This window comes from Ammodytes marinus, assembly GCF_949987685.1.
Source record: "Ammodytes marinus genome assembly, chromosome: 13".
NCBI classification, from domain to species: Eukaryota; Metazoa; Chordata; class Actinopteri; order Uranoscopiformes; family Ammodytidae; genus Ammodytes; species Ammodytes marinus.
In genome coordinates, this window is record NC_137217.1 from 21,176,081 (window position 1) to 21,195,582 (window position 19,502).

A 19,502-nucleotide genomic window follows, 5' to 3' on the forward strand; every position below is an offset into this window, starting at 1 on the left:
AAGCTCGTCTGCAAGCCCTTTGTCGGGAAGATAATAACAAATTGTCATGCTGGCTCTTGATTTGTATGGATAAAAGAAGCCATAATGAGTCCCATAATGCCAGCTATTTACTACACCATTTGAAGCAGGCTGCCATGTCAGTCACAGGAACTTTCAGGTCCCTCTGTGACAAGCCTGTGCTTTTGTCCTGAAGTCTTGAACAATAAAGCGATACAATGATGACAAGACATGCTCACACGCTCAACTCTCAACGCAGCATCTGTTAAAGATTCATTATTCTCCCCCGTTGTCTTGCAGAGAAAAAACTGCCAGGAGCTACACAGTCAGACCAGGCTGCACCAAGTGGCTGCCTCGTTTCATGTCCAGTGATGCTGGAGCCAGTTCCACATGGCACACTATAGTGTGAAATTAGTGAGTAGTAGATAACATGCGAGTGCTGTGATGTGGCAGTAGCAGGGCCGTTTTTACAGGCCAATACTGATCAAACACAGTTGATAATGTGTGCAGTGAGTCAATTATTTTTTAGCGTATCTATGACGATATATGGACACTGTTGAATCGTCTCACTTAAAAAAAAATTGCATTTATTAATGAACATCATCTACAAAATACTATACAGTGAAATTTCAACATACATTTTCCACATGAGTATGTTTTATACGTCATTCAGACTAAATGCTTTTATAAACAAGACAACAGAAAAGTGATCCATTGATTGTGATCACCATTGATCCCTGATTATAACCCATTTTCCTCTAAATGATCATAAAAAATGAAGCTAATCTTCTTATAAATGCTCTCATTATTGACATGAAATTGAAGTTTATCCCTGGCTTGACCCATATGCAGCTCTCAGCTAAGCGATCAAGGAACCAATACAACACCTCACTGCTCTGTGACCTACTGTATTGGCTGAGGTGGAGACGGAGACAGATCCATAGCATTGGCAACTTCCCCCGTTCTCCTCTGCCCTCTCATTAGATCCACTCTATTAAACTCCTTATGCATCTGTCTGTAGAATGCTGGCCGAGGGCTGGGAAACAATCTGCTGGTGGTCGGTGAGCTGCAATATGGCTGAGAACTAAGAGCTATCCCTGAAATGCACAGCGTTTACAAGCCTCTGGAGACACTGGAAGTATTTTAATTTTTTCGAAAAAACCAACAGTAGAAATTGTCTTTGAGTAGGCACATACTAGTGTTTGTGTGTTCTCATGCAATTGGACGGTTTTAACATACAGTGAAGAGAGAGAAAACATAATTTGCAAAGAACAGATAAATATTTCTATCATAGTGTTAAGGGGGCATTTTAGAAAATTATTCTGAACATTTCCTGTCATGCCGGGGAGTCAGCTCTCATATCTTTATGGTAAATATTGAACCAGCATCCAGTTAGCTGAGCTTAGCACAAAGATTGGAAACGGGGAAACAGCTAGCATGACTGTCTAATAATGGTTCCAAAAACCGCCCACCAGTACAACTAAAGACGATGTTTTAAAACATTATATCTTACTTGTTATAGCTATCTGAATAAAAACTAGCATATAAAAAAATTATAAGGTGTTTTTTACGCAATATAATAAGAAGTTACAACATACCCTGTGTCATTTTACCTTAAAAAAATAAGCTAGGTGAACCAGCTCCTGGATGTAGCTGTATATTTAACAGACAGATATAAAAGTGGCGCTGATCTTCTCAGCAAATATAGGGTGAAGTTTATGTCACTGTTTGAAATTGGTTTCTCTGTATGCACTGTACAGTGTGCGTGTGTGTGAGTGTGTGTGTGTGTGTGGGTGTGTGTGTGTGTGTGTTTATGGACCTGTGTGTCTGAAATAAAGTTTAATTTAAATTGATGGGTGGATTGGGGCTTGTGTGTGTGTGTGTGTGTGTGTGAGTGTGTTTGTTTGTTTGTGTGTGTGTGTGTGTGTGTGTGTGTGTGTGTGTGTGTGTGTGTGTGTGTGTGTGTGTGTGTGTGTGTGTGTGTGCGTGCGTGCGTGTTAAAGGCTTCATTCAGGGGTGGAGTGTAGGCGAACAGGACTGGGTGGCACAGTAGAGGCAGAGGAGTCAGACATGGCCAAAGTCTTCACTCCCATCTTCATCAGGGAACGCTCGTCTGTCACTGAGATGGAGCGAGTGAACGCAGGTCGGGAGGCAGCCGGTAGACCTGAGATAGATGGATAGATAGATAGATAGATAGATAGATAGATAGATAGATAGATAGATAGATAGATAGATAGATAGATAGATAGATAGATAGATAGATAGATAGATAGATAGATAGAAAGAAAGATATTTTCATTGTTCCATTTTCTTTTATCCACTCTCCTCTGTTTGCTTTGACAACAGAAATGCATTTCACATGTCACGCCAATACAGCAAATTGAAATTGAAGCTGTGAGACCGAGAGATGAAGAAAGAGGGAGATACACATCACATGAAAGGAACAACAAGATAGAGATAAAGGAGGAAGAAAAGCAAAAGAGGCACTGACAAGAAGAGAAACATAGGGAATGCTGTGTTTGAGTTTATAATTTCTTCACGTATAACTAAGTGTGTGTCGTACACTTAGATTCACATTACTTAAATCCCTTATTGGTATTCACCTCACACACCCGACTTTACTATTAGACTCTTGAGAGTAAATGACATTCATTTACTTTTATTACAGTAGATGAATGAAATGAAAACTGTAATTCGGTCTGTGCAGGGATAAATGCAGTAGCAGCGTTTGGCCTGTAGGGGGTCATGAAGGTGCAGCGAGCTGCAGCAGTTTGAGCAATGACTGCAGATTTGTAGCAGCTTGATGTGTGTCATCATCACACACACACAGAGAAAGAAAGAGAGTGCAGGCAGCAAGATGCTACAGGCCATATCGGGGATTCTACCTTTGATATCTCTCATATCCAGTTGAGGTTCACCACAATAACCAGCAGGGGGCAGGGTGAGCGCACACACACACACACGCACACACACACGTACACGCACGCACACACACACACACACACACACACACACACACACACACACACACACACACACACACACACACACACACACACACACACACACACACACACACACACACACACACACACACTACACATATGCCCGGGCACAGACCCCCACAAGGGCTGACATTTGCAGCTAAGTGCTGGAATGGCTGGTTATTTATGTTGAGAGAGCTGGTGAATGGGAGAGTTCAGCAGGTGGCTGAATTACACTGTTTATCAGGCCGACGCAGTGGCATTATCACTTCACGATCCCCCCCTCCCCCTATTACATCAGTCTTTCTGTCGTCCCTTTTTTGGGCCTACACCCACTGTCTCTTCCTCCTCACTGCTCCTTGTGTTGTGAAATGCCTCCTGACTGCTTCTTCCTTCTCCCGTTTTTCTCCCACAGATTTACACCAGCCATCTGGGTACTTGTATGGCTCAGCTAAGGCACTGGTGGTGCAAACAGTCTCAGTTTCAAGCAGACTAAATAAATATGAAATACCTGAAATACTTTCAACAAATTTGGAATATTTTTTTTTGCTTCTTTGCACTTCCTCTGTACATCTGCTGCTGTATCTGCTGCTTATTACGCTGAAATTAAATGCAAGAGTCATTACCGCAGCCTGTTAATATACATTTCAAACTCTTTTCATCTACTCATGTGTTCTCACCTACATCTCTCTCTCCCTCTCTCTCTCTCTCTGCCTTTACCGCACTCCCATCCAGCTGTATTCCCTCTTCTTGCCCTCCCCTCCCCACCTAGTATCCTCTGTGGTATTTCACTCCAGTGCAGGTCAGGAGCTGCAGCCTCACCTGTGCTGTTCTGACTGCATTTGACTTTGCTGTTGGTCTGCGCTTGCATCGCCTGCTCGTACTTTCTCACCTCCTCCAAACTCAGCCCTGTGGGAAAAGCAAAGTACACACAAACACACACACGTACACACACACACACGCACGCACACACACACACACACACACGCACGCACACCCACCCACCCGCACGCACACACACACACGCACACAGAGCATCCGAACAGAGAATCAAATCTGCAGTACCTTTCAAGGGGTGTATATTTAAAAATACAAAAGTACAACTGCATTGTTAAAGGTTTTATCTTTTATCCGTAATGTGTAAAATGATGCATTATGTATTTTGGACCCACCGTGCCATTCGTCTATCCACGCTACTGCTTGCCTGTGGCCAACCAGAAGAATGTCTTGAATGTTCTGAAATGATATCGGTGAAACAATCATGAAAGGAAAAATACACAAAGAATTGTGTTACAGTACGTCATTGTTTGAATAGGCGATATGTTCTTTTGATATCACTTAGATGAATGACACATGTTTTAGATAAGTGGACACTTTTCTCAGTGGAATTATTTGCGCTGGACGTAGTCAAAACTAAAGCCAAATTCCCATAAACACCTGCTTTGCAGTAACACAGTTGGAAAAAGGGTGTTGCTAGTTTTGTTCTTAGTGCTTTTGGTTTTGTTTCATTTCTGTTCTTTGTGTTACAGTATATTGGGTATATAAGTGTTTTTATCAGCTGCTTAACTTCCACCAACCCCCATTGTGACAAACCCTGAACACCTTTGCCCTCTGACTGTTTGCAGTGTAAAATAATACAGAATATTTCCTTGTAAATCTGACCTAATGGTGAATGACATAAAACCTAGCGCGTAGGTCATCCGAGGTTAACAGCCTTCTTGGCAATGCTCTTGGTAATTATGCTAATGTCTGGAAATTAATGTTGTGCTGATCTATTTGTGTAATAATTATACCCATCGAATATCAAATTACCAATCAGGATGGTTGAGGATGTACTGTAACTGTAGATGTACAAAGTGAAAGACTCCAGCATGCAGACATATGCTTGAATGAAGCAGAGCACTTTTAAATACATTGGGCTGTAAGATCTCATGCTCATTTTCCACCTCGTATTACACTTCATAACATTAATAGCAGATCATATATTGAGCCAATCCTTCAGCACAGGGAAAAGCTCTGTCTTACTCTGTGTATGAACTCCTCAGTCCTGGTCTGGAAGCCGTACACTTCAAAGCTGCACTGTACCCTCTTATAGGAGCACATAATGGGCTTGTGGTCGTCTCTCCAACCTTTCTCCAGAGGCCCTCGGCCAGTTTTTGTTGACTGCCAGAGACTCAGGTCCTGCACAGAGCAAACAGTGCATCTATATGTGACTTGCTGAGTGTGCAGAAACGTTGGCCCCGTGAGGCTGATATGTATGTGTCTACTGCATGTGCTTGTGTGTGACGATATGTGTGTGTGTGTTGGGGGAGGCCTGGTTGTTGCTGAACCACTCCCATAAGAGGGAAGTGAGAAAACCCGCATTATGCATGTGTGACCAAAGGATGACTGAAAAGTGTTTGTGTTTGCGATTTTAAGATCTCACCCTGTCACTTAATCTATGAAATTGGTGTGTGTGTGCGTGTGTGTGTGTGTGTGTGTGTGTGTGTGTGTGTGTATGTGTGTGCTTGTGTGTGTTATTCTGCTTGTGTGTGCATGCATGTGTGTTTGTATGTTCGGATGAGTGCTTGTCTGCGTGAATTGACCTCTGTCTCTATGGACTTAAAGGGAGTAGAGAAGATTAAAACATTGATGGGTAGGGAGGGAAGGAAGAGACGTAGATTTAAAAGAGGCGTGTGGGTTTATAGTTGCTATTTGCTCTCTTCAGAAGCAAAAAACACAGGCCAGTTAAGCAAATAAAGAAATAAAGCAAATAAAGAAAAAGGTGTTTGTTTTTTAATTTGTAGGTCATCATTTGTGTGCCATAGCCACTAACTACAGCACATAACTGCCTCAAAAACCACAATGTGTGGTTTTTAAATGTCAGTTTTTATCCGAATGAATCAGACGACAGGAGCTTTAAAAGGTGCCACTTGATAAGTCCTTTAACTTTTAACAAAAGCTGGTAAGATCTTACCCCTATTTTTAATGCTAATCTACAATACTTGCCTCCAGGCTAAAGCTCAAAATGGACATGTAACTCTGAATGTATACCGAAAAAATCGGAACTATTCCTTTAATATAATCAAAAAGTTTTCCTTTAAAAAACCTGTACAGTTATCATTTGTTCTGCCTCATTTGTACATGTTTGTGTGCTTGCAACAGCGCAGTACGTACCTCATATTCTGTGTAATGCTTTTCAGGGACGGGGTCACTCAGGATATCCACAAAACTCACATTCTCTGCTGAGGTCGGCGTGTCCCCAAACACCTGCATCCAAACAGATGGGGGAGGTCATACAGTATAATGAGACTAGAATACACACACACACACACACACACACACACACACACACACACACACACACACACACACACACACACACACACACACACACACACACACACACACACACACACACACACACACACACACATACTATCACGCACGGTACAGTCACTCACTCAGTGGAGAGCGGGGATGGGAGTAGATGAGTAACTGTAGAAAACTGAGGTCACACACACCATAACACCCCTCACTATATCCTACCCTGAGGCCCTAGGAGCAAATCACACTGGAGCAAAGAGAGGAGAGGAGAGGGAGCAGAGGAGGGGGAGATGAAGTAAAAAGAAGGACTTATGAGAGTTATGAGAAAGGAATAACATTTTCGTTGAGACAGAACGGAGGGGAGAGTGCACTTTTATCTGACCTTGTTTAAAATGGGTTCTAATGCCCTGCTGAAGTTGTTCATTTCACAGTAGAAAACTAACAAATACCAGAAACCTGCCGTAGGATAATTGCCGGCTAAGCTCCCATGGTGCTGTTGTTGGTCTGTGTCTACCCAAGGTTTTGCTCCCTCTTATAGACTGTGTTGCATTAGCTGGATGTATTGTGTTGCTTTTCACGATGTAATCAGGGCATGACGCACGGAGGCTCTCCTTGTCATTGTGTCTTTCTGTGTTCTGTGTGGTTCAGATATTAATACAGAGGCACAGAGTGCCTTGACAGAAAGGGGAGGTAGTATTTACATCCAGAACAAAAAAAGAATATGACACTGTAAAAATGTTCTGCATTGTTACTTAAGTAAAGGTACGGTAAGTGAAACCAGGAAAATATAGTCAAAGTTTCAAAGGTATAAATACCGAATATGCAGGAAATTGTTACTGTTATACATTATGAGATTAAGTCCTTATTATTTTTCCTTTAATTTATAGGCAGCATTTAACAGTTTTTTTCCCGGTTGAACCGCTGCTAGTTTCAACTATTTCTAGTTGAGCTGCAACTATTGACTAGTTCACTTTTTTTGTTATCTTCTGATTGCTTATTTAAATGTAACATATGAATTGTTTGGTTTGTAAAACTTTAGCATATAGTGGAAAATGTGACACCTTCACATTTCTTCTCTCTATGAATGCATGTTTATGTTGAATAAACATGTCTTAGCACCTGACATGAAACAAGATGCGCCACATATTTGTCCACAAGCAGAACTCTGGATCTCCCTATTTTGACATGTCGGTTCTTGTAACTTGACTCTGTCTTTGCTTATACAACGCACAGACACACAAGCCAGACACAGTGGCAATTATTAGTCACTTTCCGTGTGCGTCTGTAGTCTGTGTGTGCATGTTCATGCACAATCGCCTTGGACAAAATGTAGTATGGCAGCCAAGCTCACCCCTGCTGCATGTCTTGTTTATATATCTGCCAATACTGCATTTTGTGCTTTGCTTGTTTTCCTTGTAATGGCCACCTCAATTCGATAAACATTTTCTTTGTGTTGCAGAGAAAATAGCAATTTCTCCTCCCTCTCTTCACTAATCACTCCATCTCTCTCACCCCTCGCTCCCACCTGTCATACTCACGTTGTCATTATCGCCCTTGTTGTTCTCGAATCTCGTCTCAATGCGTATGCTGAACTTGGGGAGGAATGATACCTACGGGGTGAGAAGAAGTAAAAATGGAGAAAAACGGGAAGAGGGCAGAGATAGAGAGAGGAATCAGTGTGCAGATTAGATCTACTGATAATAGAAAGAGACGCGCTGTGTTGCATTCATGTACAGTAAATGATGTGCGAGAATACTTACTGAGTACTCTGCAGCACCAGGGAAGTTCAATATGGATAGGGAGAAACAGTACACAGTTGACAGTTACTCATACATGCATGAACATGCAACTGCTCTCACACATGTACACGTTACCACAGGGGAATACATGTACACACAGCGTTAAATATTAGATGGCGCTATAAAAAAACAGCTGTTAAAAAGTAAATAAGTATTGTATAATTCATTAAGGTATAAGACGGCTGATGTTTATCACAAACAAAGGCACTCAAACACACACACACACACACACACACACACACACACACACACACACACACACACACACACACACACACACACACACACACACACACACACACACACACACCTGTGATTGTGTAGGGGTAGAAGTTCCAGGCCTTCTCTGTCACGTAGAAGATACGAGGGACAAACGCTTTAACCCAAGAAGGCAGTTTACTGAAAAGCGTAAAACGGGAAAAAAAGGAGACTTACAATTAGAGAGTGGAAGAGTAGGGGACAGAGATTACGGAGGGAGACAGAGAGATCCTAAGTGGTTTTGTGCCATTTATAGCCAGATTACCTGTGGGCTACTTTTGCCATAGCATTCATTTGTATGACTCATTCTCAATTACACCTGTGGTGATAAATTGTTATAGCTTCTAGGGCACATGTCAGATTATGATTGAGGTAGAATACATTTTGCACTGAATGCATTTACGTATGTGTGTGGTATGAGTGTGTGTGTGTGTGTGTGTGTGTGTGTGTGTGTGTGTGTGTGTGTGTGTGTGTCTGTGTGTGTGTGTGTGTGTGTGTTGAGTTCCAGCATATTTTAACTAATGAGGACCAAATGTCCCACAAGCACAGAAAGATTAGGACAATCCTCGACAGTGAGAACATTTCTTTGCTTCTTTAGGAGTATATTTTAGAATTAGGCCTTGGGCCTTGATTAGGGTAAGAGTGCAGGTTACATTAGGGTAATGAGTGAGGTTAGCCTAGGTTTAGATAATTATTTAAAAGTAAAAAGAAAGAGTTGAGAGAATAAAAGAGAATCTTTATTCATTCATTCATTCACCATGATCATTATTATCTGATTAATGGGCTGACACCCTGAGCACAAAGTTAAAATAACAAACGTCCTTTCAGCAAAATAACATGGACATTGCGCATGTCTTTAGATTCCTGCAGTTGAACAGTCACAACAACATTTCTTATACACTTCCTTGTTTACTTATTGAGGGTAGCTCGTCTGCTGTTCTTTTTTTACATTGGAAAAACCTGATCCTTTCCCTGCAGGGAGCTCTTCATTTTAACACTCCCTGCTTAGGATTCATGAAAAGCAAATACACACTTAATAAATGGTTTACAACACACTTATTTGTTAATTATATACTGTATATGGACATTTGTAAGTGAGTATTACTGTATTCAGAGCTAGTTTTAAAACTGGATTCGATTCGCTGTTGTCCTCAGAAACAGTCTTTTAACATTTTGAACTCAATGTTTCATTGAGTCCTGTCAGTTATCATGGAGAAGTATCTATCTATAAAGCAAGAAATGTCTGTCTGTCTGTGTGTGTGTGTATCTGTGTTCCTGTGGCTCGCATGTCTCTCAGACTGTTTGTCAGATCGGCCTGAGCTTCCGGATATGGCTTGCGCACAGCACAAAGGTGTGAATCCTTGATTGATTGTGAGGTTTTTTGGACCAAATATGTAGAAGTTATCATATTTTTATCATGCTGGCGGCGAATACATAACATGAAGAAAGAACATAAGTCACATTGATGAGCGATGTGACAGCCATTCCAATGACTGTGTGACTGCCTATGTGTAGGCTACATCTGTTAGGCCTAATGCCTCGTTTCCACCGAGTAGAGCGGGTCGGATCGGAGCGGTTCGGTCTGGGTAGTTTGGCTTTTCATTTGCCAAAAGTTGGGTAGGGTACGGTTTAAGCGCACCTAACCGCTCTGAGCCGCTCCAAATCTCAGTACTCCTCCGTAGGGGTACTAGCCGCCTGAAAGGGTGCCTAAAAGGCGGAGCTACACAATGCCGTCATTTGATTGGTCGAAAGAATCATTTCCGCCATGTGTAGTCATCTCGGCAAGAGTGAAGATAGTCTTGTGTTTTGGCGAAAATGTGAGCACAGCTCTGTTTATTGTGTGGTGTTTTTCCTCGTCAATACATTAATCAGTTGGTTACACTGTGTCCCATAGTCACGTAGCTGCCGCAGCCAGCACTGTTCGCTCACTGTCTCTATGAGTTGCGCCGAGCCGTCTCTGTGTATTTATGCCATAGATAGTAAATACACGCTCACAACAACACGGGGGGAATAAATAAAGAAGCGGCTGGTTTGAATCATTTCCGCCGTTTGTAGTCAGCTCGGCTAGAGTGAAGAGAGAATTGGCGAAAATGTGAGCGCGGCACTGTTTATTGTGTGGTGTTTTTCCTCGTCATTAAATGAATCAGTTGGCTACACTGTGTCCCACTGCTACGATGTCACGTAGCTGCCGCACCCAGCGCTGTTCGCTCACTGTCTCTATCAGTTGCACCGAGCCGTCTCTGTGCTCACAACACGGGGGGAATAAATAAAGAAGCGGCATGGTTTGACCAAGCAAAAACAAGAGACCGCTGGCTTGACCACAGTTGTTCCACAGCCTGATAGTTTGACCCACATTCTGGCGGCGGCTATCGCAGTCCAGCCTAAACCCCGCCCTACCAGGGTCGGCGGTGGAAACAACACCGAGATTCTTAAAAGTGAGCTGTCCCGCTCTGAGCCGCTCCGATCCGACCCGCTCTACTCGGTGGAAACGAGGCATAGCCTAAGTGTCCCATTTTGATAGACGGGTTACATTTAAGCATGCATAAGCTACTGCTTCATATGGGCATTGCACTAGTTGAATATAAAATAAATAAGTACAATTATAATACACACAACATAGGGAGTCGTAGTTGTTCATAAACCCATTAAAGCAATAGTTTGACATTATGGGAAATATTTTTGATATTTTATCTTCCTGGAGCAGAATTAGACCAGAAGATCGATACCTGTGCAAACAGCTAACCTGACTTTGTCCAAAGGTAACAACATCCACAGACCTGCACCTGTGCTGGACCATATTTGTATTATAGATATTCTTCCTATAGTCTCCACTTGTTGCCAAGCAACTGCTCCCAGCCAACAAATAGTACGACAAATAACCCCCCATAAAACAGTAAATTGTCTTTTTATGCTTTTTGTACGGATTGAATGAGTGAGATATAAGCTGTTGAGTGAGCTTTATGGTGTATTCACACATGCCGTGTTTAGTTCAGTTGAAACGAACTCAGATACACTTCTGCCTTCGGTGCGCATCTTTCAGACAGGTGTGAATACAGCAATCGCACTCGGGGGCGGACCAAACAAACGCTCCGAGACCCAGCTGAAGAGGTGGTCTCTGCTGCAGTTTGTTTGTGGTGTGAATTTGGCCGGACTCGATCCGACCCAATTGCAGGAAGCACTGTGCCTTTTCTTTTTTAATAAATCGCTGTCAGCTTCACATTATAGGAAAGTGTTGTTGTCGCCATTGTTAGGAAGATTAGTTGTGGTTTGACCGGGAGCCCCGAGCGAATATATTACATTTGATAGACAGGACGCGTAAACATGCTGATGTGTTCAGCGATCAGATGAAGGAGAGGGGAGCGTCTCCCGCACAGTGACAACTGGTTCACGCTGCGCTTTGTATGAAGTGCGTGTTTTTAATTTGCATCCCATGTTACGGGACCGTCAATACTACCCCTGTGTCAGTTTGGAGCTGAGCCGCGCCGAACTCACACCCAGCTGACACACGGCTAAATCAGCTGTGTGTCAGCTTGAGCCTATTCCTCGCGAGCCGCGCGTCCAGCAGCAAAAATACAGTAAATATTATGTTTCACATCGTAGGCTACAAGCCACACATTGACACAGGCCTACATATTATAACCATATGAAACAACAATAATGTTATGTTTATTTTATTTTATTTATAGGCTAGATTTAGGCCTATTTATTTACTTATTTATTTATTTATTTATTTATTTATTTATTTATTTATTTATTTATTTATTTATTTATTTATTTATTTATTTATTTATTTATTTATTTATTATTTTTAACCCCATATCGTATCAGTTATATATTTCGCAGTTTTTACTTAGTTTTTCCTGCTTCTCTCCACCCCAGAATGTCTGTCCAATGAATGAATGACCTCAGATCATGTGTGGTTTTACTTCTTAATGCTGGTTCCCTTGCCAAAGGGGCAATATGAAAGTGGACCACACCAAACAAAAAAAATCTAAACTCTATTTGGTCTGGACCAAAGCAAGTGAACTAGTGGACTTTCCCAGTGTGAATACACCCTTAGAGATGGTGGTAGGCACACATTGTGACCTTCCGATTGAAGCCAGGCTAGTGCCGTTTACCCACTTTTCCGACCGTTCTGCTCAGTTAGGCTAACCAACTGGCTTTACTTATATAAAAGTGGTTCTGTATTAAACTCACCCCTAGAAACTGAATAGGAAATACTGAAACTCATTAAGAGTATCATTAAGAGTTTATACTTTAACAATAAAGCAAGCCTGTAAGACCGCCGAGGGCACACTTGCTCACCACTTTTGGGAATGTCCAAACCTTTACAACTTTTGGTGTCTTGTATTTCAATGTTATTCTAATGTTTTAAATGTGTCCTTAACTCCTGATCCGGAAACCGCCCTGTTCGGACATTCCACAGCCCTGGAAAAATTGGACCACAATGCACGCATAATCATGGTTTATGACATGGTAATTGCCAAAAGATGTATCCTGAGGCTGTGGAAGTCCGACTTGGCCCCCCAATATGAAACCTGGCTGAGGGAAATGGTGGGCATTCTACATGTGGAAAGGCTACGACATGAGCTGTCAGGTCACCACCATAAATTCCCCGCTATATGGGGCCCAGTGCTGCGGCACTTAGGGAACCAAAAGGTGTGAGGTTTGCCCCAGTTTTGTTTTTGTTTTAGCTTTGTTTTTTTTCTTGTGTATTTATAGTTATTTTCTTAATAATTTTGTCTTAGTTATTTATTTATTTTAAATTATTTTCTGTATTCCTTGTCTGTTTATGTGAGGGAGGGAGGAGGGGGGAAGGGAGAGTGTTGAGTATGTATTGTATGTGTTTACTTATTCAGTTTTTTTTTGTTTTTTTTGTCCATATGTATAAAACTATAAAACCATTAAAAAAAAAGTAAAAAAAAAAAAAAAAGAGTATCATTAAGAGTTTAGACTTTATAAATGCTTTTTAAGGTCATCATTTGAATGTATTAACTACAAGGGAAATATCCCAGACTTAAAATGTCCAGTAATTGCCATGACGTGCACTTGTTCTTCTCAGCTGGAAGTCTGTGGTTACACAATCATCATACTTATTTTGTGGATGTTGAACTGTTGCGATAACATTGTCACTGTAACTGTCACTGTAACCCCACACAGCACAGGTCTAAGCATGTCTCAGGCATTGGGAACTTGGACTTTGAATGTAGGCAAGTTACACCGCAACGTGGGTGTTACTGTGTTGAAATGATGTTTTATTGCCAGTCAGTAGAGTGACGCCTGCCAATTGGATCTACAAGAAGGAACGCTTTACCATAAAAAAGGAGATCAAAGATCGGACACAATCACTTATTGTAATGACCGAGCTGACAACTTTGAAGATAAGGCTCAGGTGGCAAACAGCCAGAACTAGAAGTAATAGAACAGCACTAGTTAAGGTAACACTCTACCTGCTGAGGTAGATCCGCTTCTCCGTCAGCTGTCCCGGGCCGTGCTGGGGGTGAGTATCTGACTCATTCCTCACCACCTCCACCCCTTCTCCCCCACCACTCTGCTCACAGCTGTGCTTACTGATCATGTACAGCTGCCCAATCCTGTACTGGAGCCCGAGGAGAAGTTTGGGATGAGAAATAAGAGAGAGAGAGAGAGAGAGAGAGAGAGAGAGAGAGAGAGAGAGAGAGAGAGAGAGAGAGAGAGAGAGAGAGAGAGAGAGAGAGAGAAAACTCTGGTGAGAAAACTTGAAGCAATAAAGCAAAAATATTTGTCCAACATGCCATCTGAAGTGACACATTTTGATTTAAGTCTTAGCTTCATTCATAAAGCTGTTGTTGACTGTGCTCATGGATCAAGGGCATTTTTAATTGAGCATGCAGGCCCCTCGTGTTTCTCTTCCCCCTAACAAATTAAAAGCTGAATTCATTAACAATAAAAGGCTCCGCAACTGGAGGTTTCTGCAGTTGCAGCCTCTCTTGGTTTAGTGTAGCTTCAAGACGCTAATGGTAGCTAATGTTGGTAAACTTTGGGTAGAGAAGGATTCAGCTCCACATGTTCTACGGTTGCATTACATTTTTAGCTTTTAGCATTATCCCATAGGCTAAATGTTGTTGTGGCCACAGTGGATGCTGTTACAAGAAGTAGTTATGTAGTCTCGATTAAAAAATGTGGAGATTTTATGGAGGCCTTTGAGGAATATTTGTCAAAGTAAATTAAACTGACTTGACAAAAAATGTAATCAGGGGGTTTGAATGGAAAGATATCTGACAAAGCTTTTCACATTGGTGGCGACAAGGTGACAGGTATTTTCAGGAGTTCAATAACCAAACATCCATGTCTTATCACATCACATCTAATCATTAAACTGCACACTCCATTGAGCAAATTATAACAAACATCAGCCACTAAGAAGAAGCTGGTGAAAGTGACGACAGAAAAATATCCTGGCAGCCCGTTCAGCCATAGTTGCTGAGTCCGATTTTGTCTCGACAGGCACTTACTCAGTGCTGCTTAGGCACAGGCTTTGTATTTGCTCTTCATCTTTTAAGTAGTCACTTGCAGTGAATAAAAGTTTCCCTCAAGTGACCATATCAGATATCAAAATTTAATTTGGCCAGTGAGGGTGAATGCATTGTGTGTGTGTGTGTGTGTGTGTGTGTGTGTGTGTAGGTGTGGGGGGAGTGCTTTGTTCTGAGCCGCAGCCTGCGGCTTGCAGTTTGTGCTGGATGCTGATGTAGCAGGATTGTTACTCTTAAGAGGACAAGGCCTTTGGGCAACAGCAGCGGCCTCCTCGATGAACTCAGCCTGACAGAATCTCTGATTTTTCTTATAAACAATTCACAATTCACATGTTTTACACAATACTTCATCCGTTGAGCTCTTGCATATGATCATGGTGGTCATTATCTGTCTTTTGCTCCTCCTCAATATCATTTCCATTTACAGTGATTAGTTTGCTTCAATTGCGAATCACTTGGTGAACTTTGCTTCTTAAGTAGTGAAATATCAATAAAATCACACTGTAAAAAACTACGCTGTTCTTTTGAAGCTACAATAATGCCATTTGTTTTGTTGCCCTATATTGGTGTTCCACTAAAGCATTGTTTTAATTAAAGGCAGAAACAGAGAAAGATGTAGAGGAAGAGAAAAAGAGGAGGGGGATTTCAGCTTTCCATCCTTCACTGTACTCTGCTGACATCAAAGTGACACTCCTCCTTCTTGTACCAATTACTGTAGAATATCAACATTCAATATTTACTTAGTGGGTATTCATAGCACTTAATTAATCAAGGCTGCTTAAACAGACACCCAGACAGGGGCTGTGAGTCTTTTTATTTTTTAACTTTCTAGAAAACTATTCTAAGCAGGAAGTTGAAAATACTTATCTGTTCTTAAATCATCACCATGTCATCTGAATTGAGCGATGAGTGATGTGTTTACCAGCTAATTCGCTGACACCTTTTTCTCTTGCAATATTTTTATTTACAAGGCGATGATAGGTTTAAAGGCTTGGGCTTTGTCATAACTTCCTGAATACAGTAAATATAGATTTTCATTGTAGGTCATCAGTGTCAGTGTGACGGCAACTGGAAATGAAAGAATTTGTGATTAAAAGGAAACAGCTCAAAGCATTTATCAGTCATGAAATGCTTAGAGCAAAGAACGTGTGGTGTAACCCTGGATCTGTCCAATGACAATTGAAATTAGACTTTGTTTGTGAAAAGCAAACAGAAAAACCGTATCTTAATATTGAAACATTTACCTCTTCCCTACAATATTAATCATAATAGATCAATCACGTCAATCTAGTTCCCTTTAAAGTGGTGATGTACAGTCTATAAAAAGTATTCACCCGTCTTGGACTCTTTCATGATTGTTTTCCTTCAATATTGAACAAAAGTATATTTATGCATTATTATTTTGACACTGAGCAACAGAAGATGGGCTACTCAGTTTTTGAGGATGGTCTGCACTAGGTACGTATATTTACAGCTGATTTAATAGATTTTTTACTCCAAGGTATGTTCCTTTAGCCTGGTACGGCCTGCCTGCCTACTTCCGCTCAATTTTCCTTTCACTTCAGTGGTCAGTCTGGGATTCCTGCTCAAACAGATTTCTTGCGTTCCAATCAGCGAGCAGAGCAAGTTGACGATGACGTCGAAGTCGCGCGCCAGTTTCAGTTGAAGTCAGAAGCTGGCTCATGACATACGTCACGACCAAAAGTTATGCGATTGGTTGGCCTATCCAGAGCGGCACTAGGCAGATCCAATAGTTTTAAACTTTAACAGACAGACTACAAGTGAGTGAACGTTTGTCAATAGAGCAGTTCCAGACCTTCTGTACAAATGAAATGAAGTACGATGGTCTGGGACCATGCTAATGTTCCTTGTATCCATCGCTAAATTGTGCTTTTTCACTCTTTGAGGTAAAGATTTATAAGTTTGACCTTTGAAATACAGGTGTTGATTTATTAATTTATTATCTATTAATTAAAACATCTTGAGTACACACGGTTGATCTCCATCTAATAGCGTTACAAAAATAATGACATGGGTGTGTCCTATTAAAGGGGGTTCATACTATTGAAAATATGTATTTTGCAATTGGTCTGTCTTCAGTAGCTCTTCAGCTGATCAGCATATAAAATCACCTTATTTCCCCTTTAAAACCTGCAACTAGGGTGAGAACATTGCACAGGCAATGTAATTATATAATTATAATTATTACTTTATTTTGATGTTGCAATGTTGGGATAAGTAATCCCTACTGCATTGTAATTTTGAGTTTCAGTGTTTTGCTAAATGACACATAGAGCATGTGCTTAGAAAGAACTGGAGATGGAACCAAAAGCCCTACTGACCCACAGACCATACCAACTGAACTAAAGCCTCCACCTCAGCTTTCCCCCCAGATACAATAGCCAACATTCCTTAACACAGCTGAGCTGTATTAGTTTACAGAAGTACTACTCGATAATTTCACACCTGAATTCAGCACTATACCCTTTACAAAATGAAGCAAAGGTTGGGAAGTCGTAAATGCCTTGGACTGGGGTAACTATCATGACTTGAGACTGCTTCAAATACGCTGCACTTAAACTTACATTACATTCAGGGGAAAGAGGATTTGCTGCAAGCTCAGGTTTCTGTCTGATTTTGATTTGATTTGATTCAATTTATTTCAGACATATCAAAAAAAGAAAAGCATAAAAGCATGAAAATACAATAAAAAATATGTTCAAATGATTTCACAAAAGAAATAAAAAATAAACAAAATGAACAAACAACATATTGAATTGATATGCCTGAAAAGGAGTAGGAAGAAGTATAAACTTATTTAATCTTACCCCTTTTCCACAGCTCAATAACTTATATATTAGCTTCCTGTGTTCTTTATAATCCTTTTTACAAATCTATACAATTTGTTATACTATATTTGATACAATCTATACAAATATTCAACTTGATACTATAATTTTTTTATATTTATACAATCCATATATCTATATCTATTATATACATACATCTATACAAAAATATATCTATGTCTATTATATGCATTTATAGAATTCATATTAGAGTCTGCACTCTGTACTGATACTGTAAATCCTATTTTGGACTGCTATTTGTCACTGTCATTGTTGTGGTAACAGGTAGAATTGAAGGGGGCGCACGGTTGTATATGAGGTTTGAAGGTCACTTTGGCGCGTATCTCCAAACGTGTTTATTTCCTAAGGGAACTCTTTTGTTTGCAAACCTGCGGGCCGAATTCCTATGTAGGTCTAGCAGAGTCGTAACCAGTCTGACTAGTTTAGAGTGCTGCTAGGAGTGCTAGAGCAAGCGAGGGAAGAAGGGCTCCAGGCAGATGGGCAGATCATTTAGATACAACAGTAGCGCTACAATGCTGATGGCCCAGGTGTTGTGTGTTGGCTCAGTGAGATTGTCTGAGCAAGACTGTGCTAAACATACCTTGCTGCCCAGTGTGCCAAATCTCCCACAGAGCAGAACAGACGCAGGGGGTCTGTGTGCTCTGTTGGCACTTCTCTTATCAACACATTAACACTTTCAAGATAACAAGTAGAAACAAGGCTTTCACGTTAGGTATAAAACCTGTCTTTCCATTTCAAGTTGCTGCAAGGCAGTGTGTGTCTGAGTGTGTTTGTGTGAGCGTGGGAAAGACAAACACACTTACCTCATCCACGGTCAGAGGCATACATATGCGGTACTCTTTCATCAACATGGTGCTGTCAGAGGTGGGACTGCCTTTGTTAAACTGTGTCTGTTCTCCACTCTGTCTATCTCAGCTGTCTCGGGGGCAAAGTAGAGAGGTTACTGCTGCTGGACCCGCAGTGACCTGTTTTCCTGACGCTTCTCTTCCTTTGTTTTGCTGATGTCAGTTATCCATGGAGTTCAGTCCAGTCCAGTCCTGTCTGTCAATGAGTATCTGCTGCTTTTTCTTACTTTGCTCCCCTCTGCCCCTCCTTGCAGTCTCGTCTCTCCTTTATTTGTTTCTCTTCCTCAATGAATTTCCTGCCGCTGACTTTTTCTAACCGCTGTCTCTCCCCTCTGTTCCTTGTTACTTCTGCTTTTTCCTCTGTCTTGCCCTTTTCCGTTTGCTGTTTTTCTCACTTAAGTTCCTGTTTGGTTTCTTTCACCACAGTGAGAAAGTCGTAATTAGCTGCGAGGTCAGATTGCAACAACGCAACCAACTATTCCTGTACTTTCTCCTCTCTCTGCCTCGTTATAATTCCTCCTCAGACTTGTCATGTGTAACCTTGCTGTCTGCCTTTCCCCTCAGACGCCCTCCGCCGCTTTCAGTTCCTCACAAATTCCTTCGCCTGCTCCCTCCTAATCTCCTTTTTTTCTTTCTCTCCCTCCCTCCTCCACTCCCTCCCATAGTATCCACCCCCCGCCCACAGTACTTTACTAACTCCTCACCTGTGTCACCCCCTCCCCCTTCCTCTCCCTTGATCTTTATCTATTCTTTGCTCTCTGACTCTGTCGCCAACCAGTGATGTTTTCAACAACACTCATTATCATCGTTCTACTTCTGGCAACATTAACACAGTTTGTATTGGAAAAAAATAGGTTGCGCTTCAACCATGGAGATTCTCAGAGTGCTAAACCTAAAAATCCAAAAGGCATGTTCCAAAAAGTAAAGAAAA

General features: G+C 41.4%; 1 protein-coding gene across 2 annotated transcripts; it reads right to left on the reverse strand.

Moving 5' to 3' along the window:
- Window positions 1-563: 563 nt before the first annotated feature.
- On the reverse strand, window positions 564-19,170 carry pitpnc1b (phosphatidylinositol transfer protein cytoplasmic 1b). 2 transcript variants are annotated; one of them, XM_080040172.1, is made up of 9 exons: window positions 18,530-19,170; window positions 13,795-13,938; window positions 8,389-8,485; window positions 7,826-7,897; window positions 6,138-6,230; window positions 5,007-5,162; window positions 4,154-4,217; window positions 3,804-3,890; window positions 564-2,161 (listed from the first exon to the last, which is right to left on the reverse strand). In XM_080040172.1, the coding sequence occupies exons 1-9, from the start codon at window positions 18,532-18,534 to the stop codon at window positions 2,004-2,006; spliced, it is 876 nt and encodes a 291-aa protein (XP_079896298.1). In that variant the 5' UTR covers window positions 18,535-19,170; the 3' UTR covers window positions 564-2,003. The 2 variants fall into 2 exon arrangements, with proteins under 2 accessions (XP_079896298.1, XP_079896297.1); XM_080040171.1 differs by having other exon boundaries at window positions 13,795-13,943.
- Window positions 19,171-19,502: the final 332 nt, after the last annotated feature.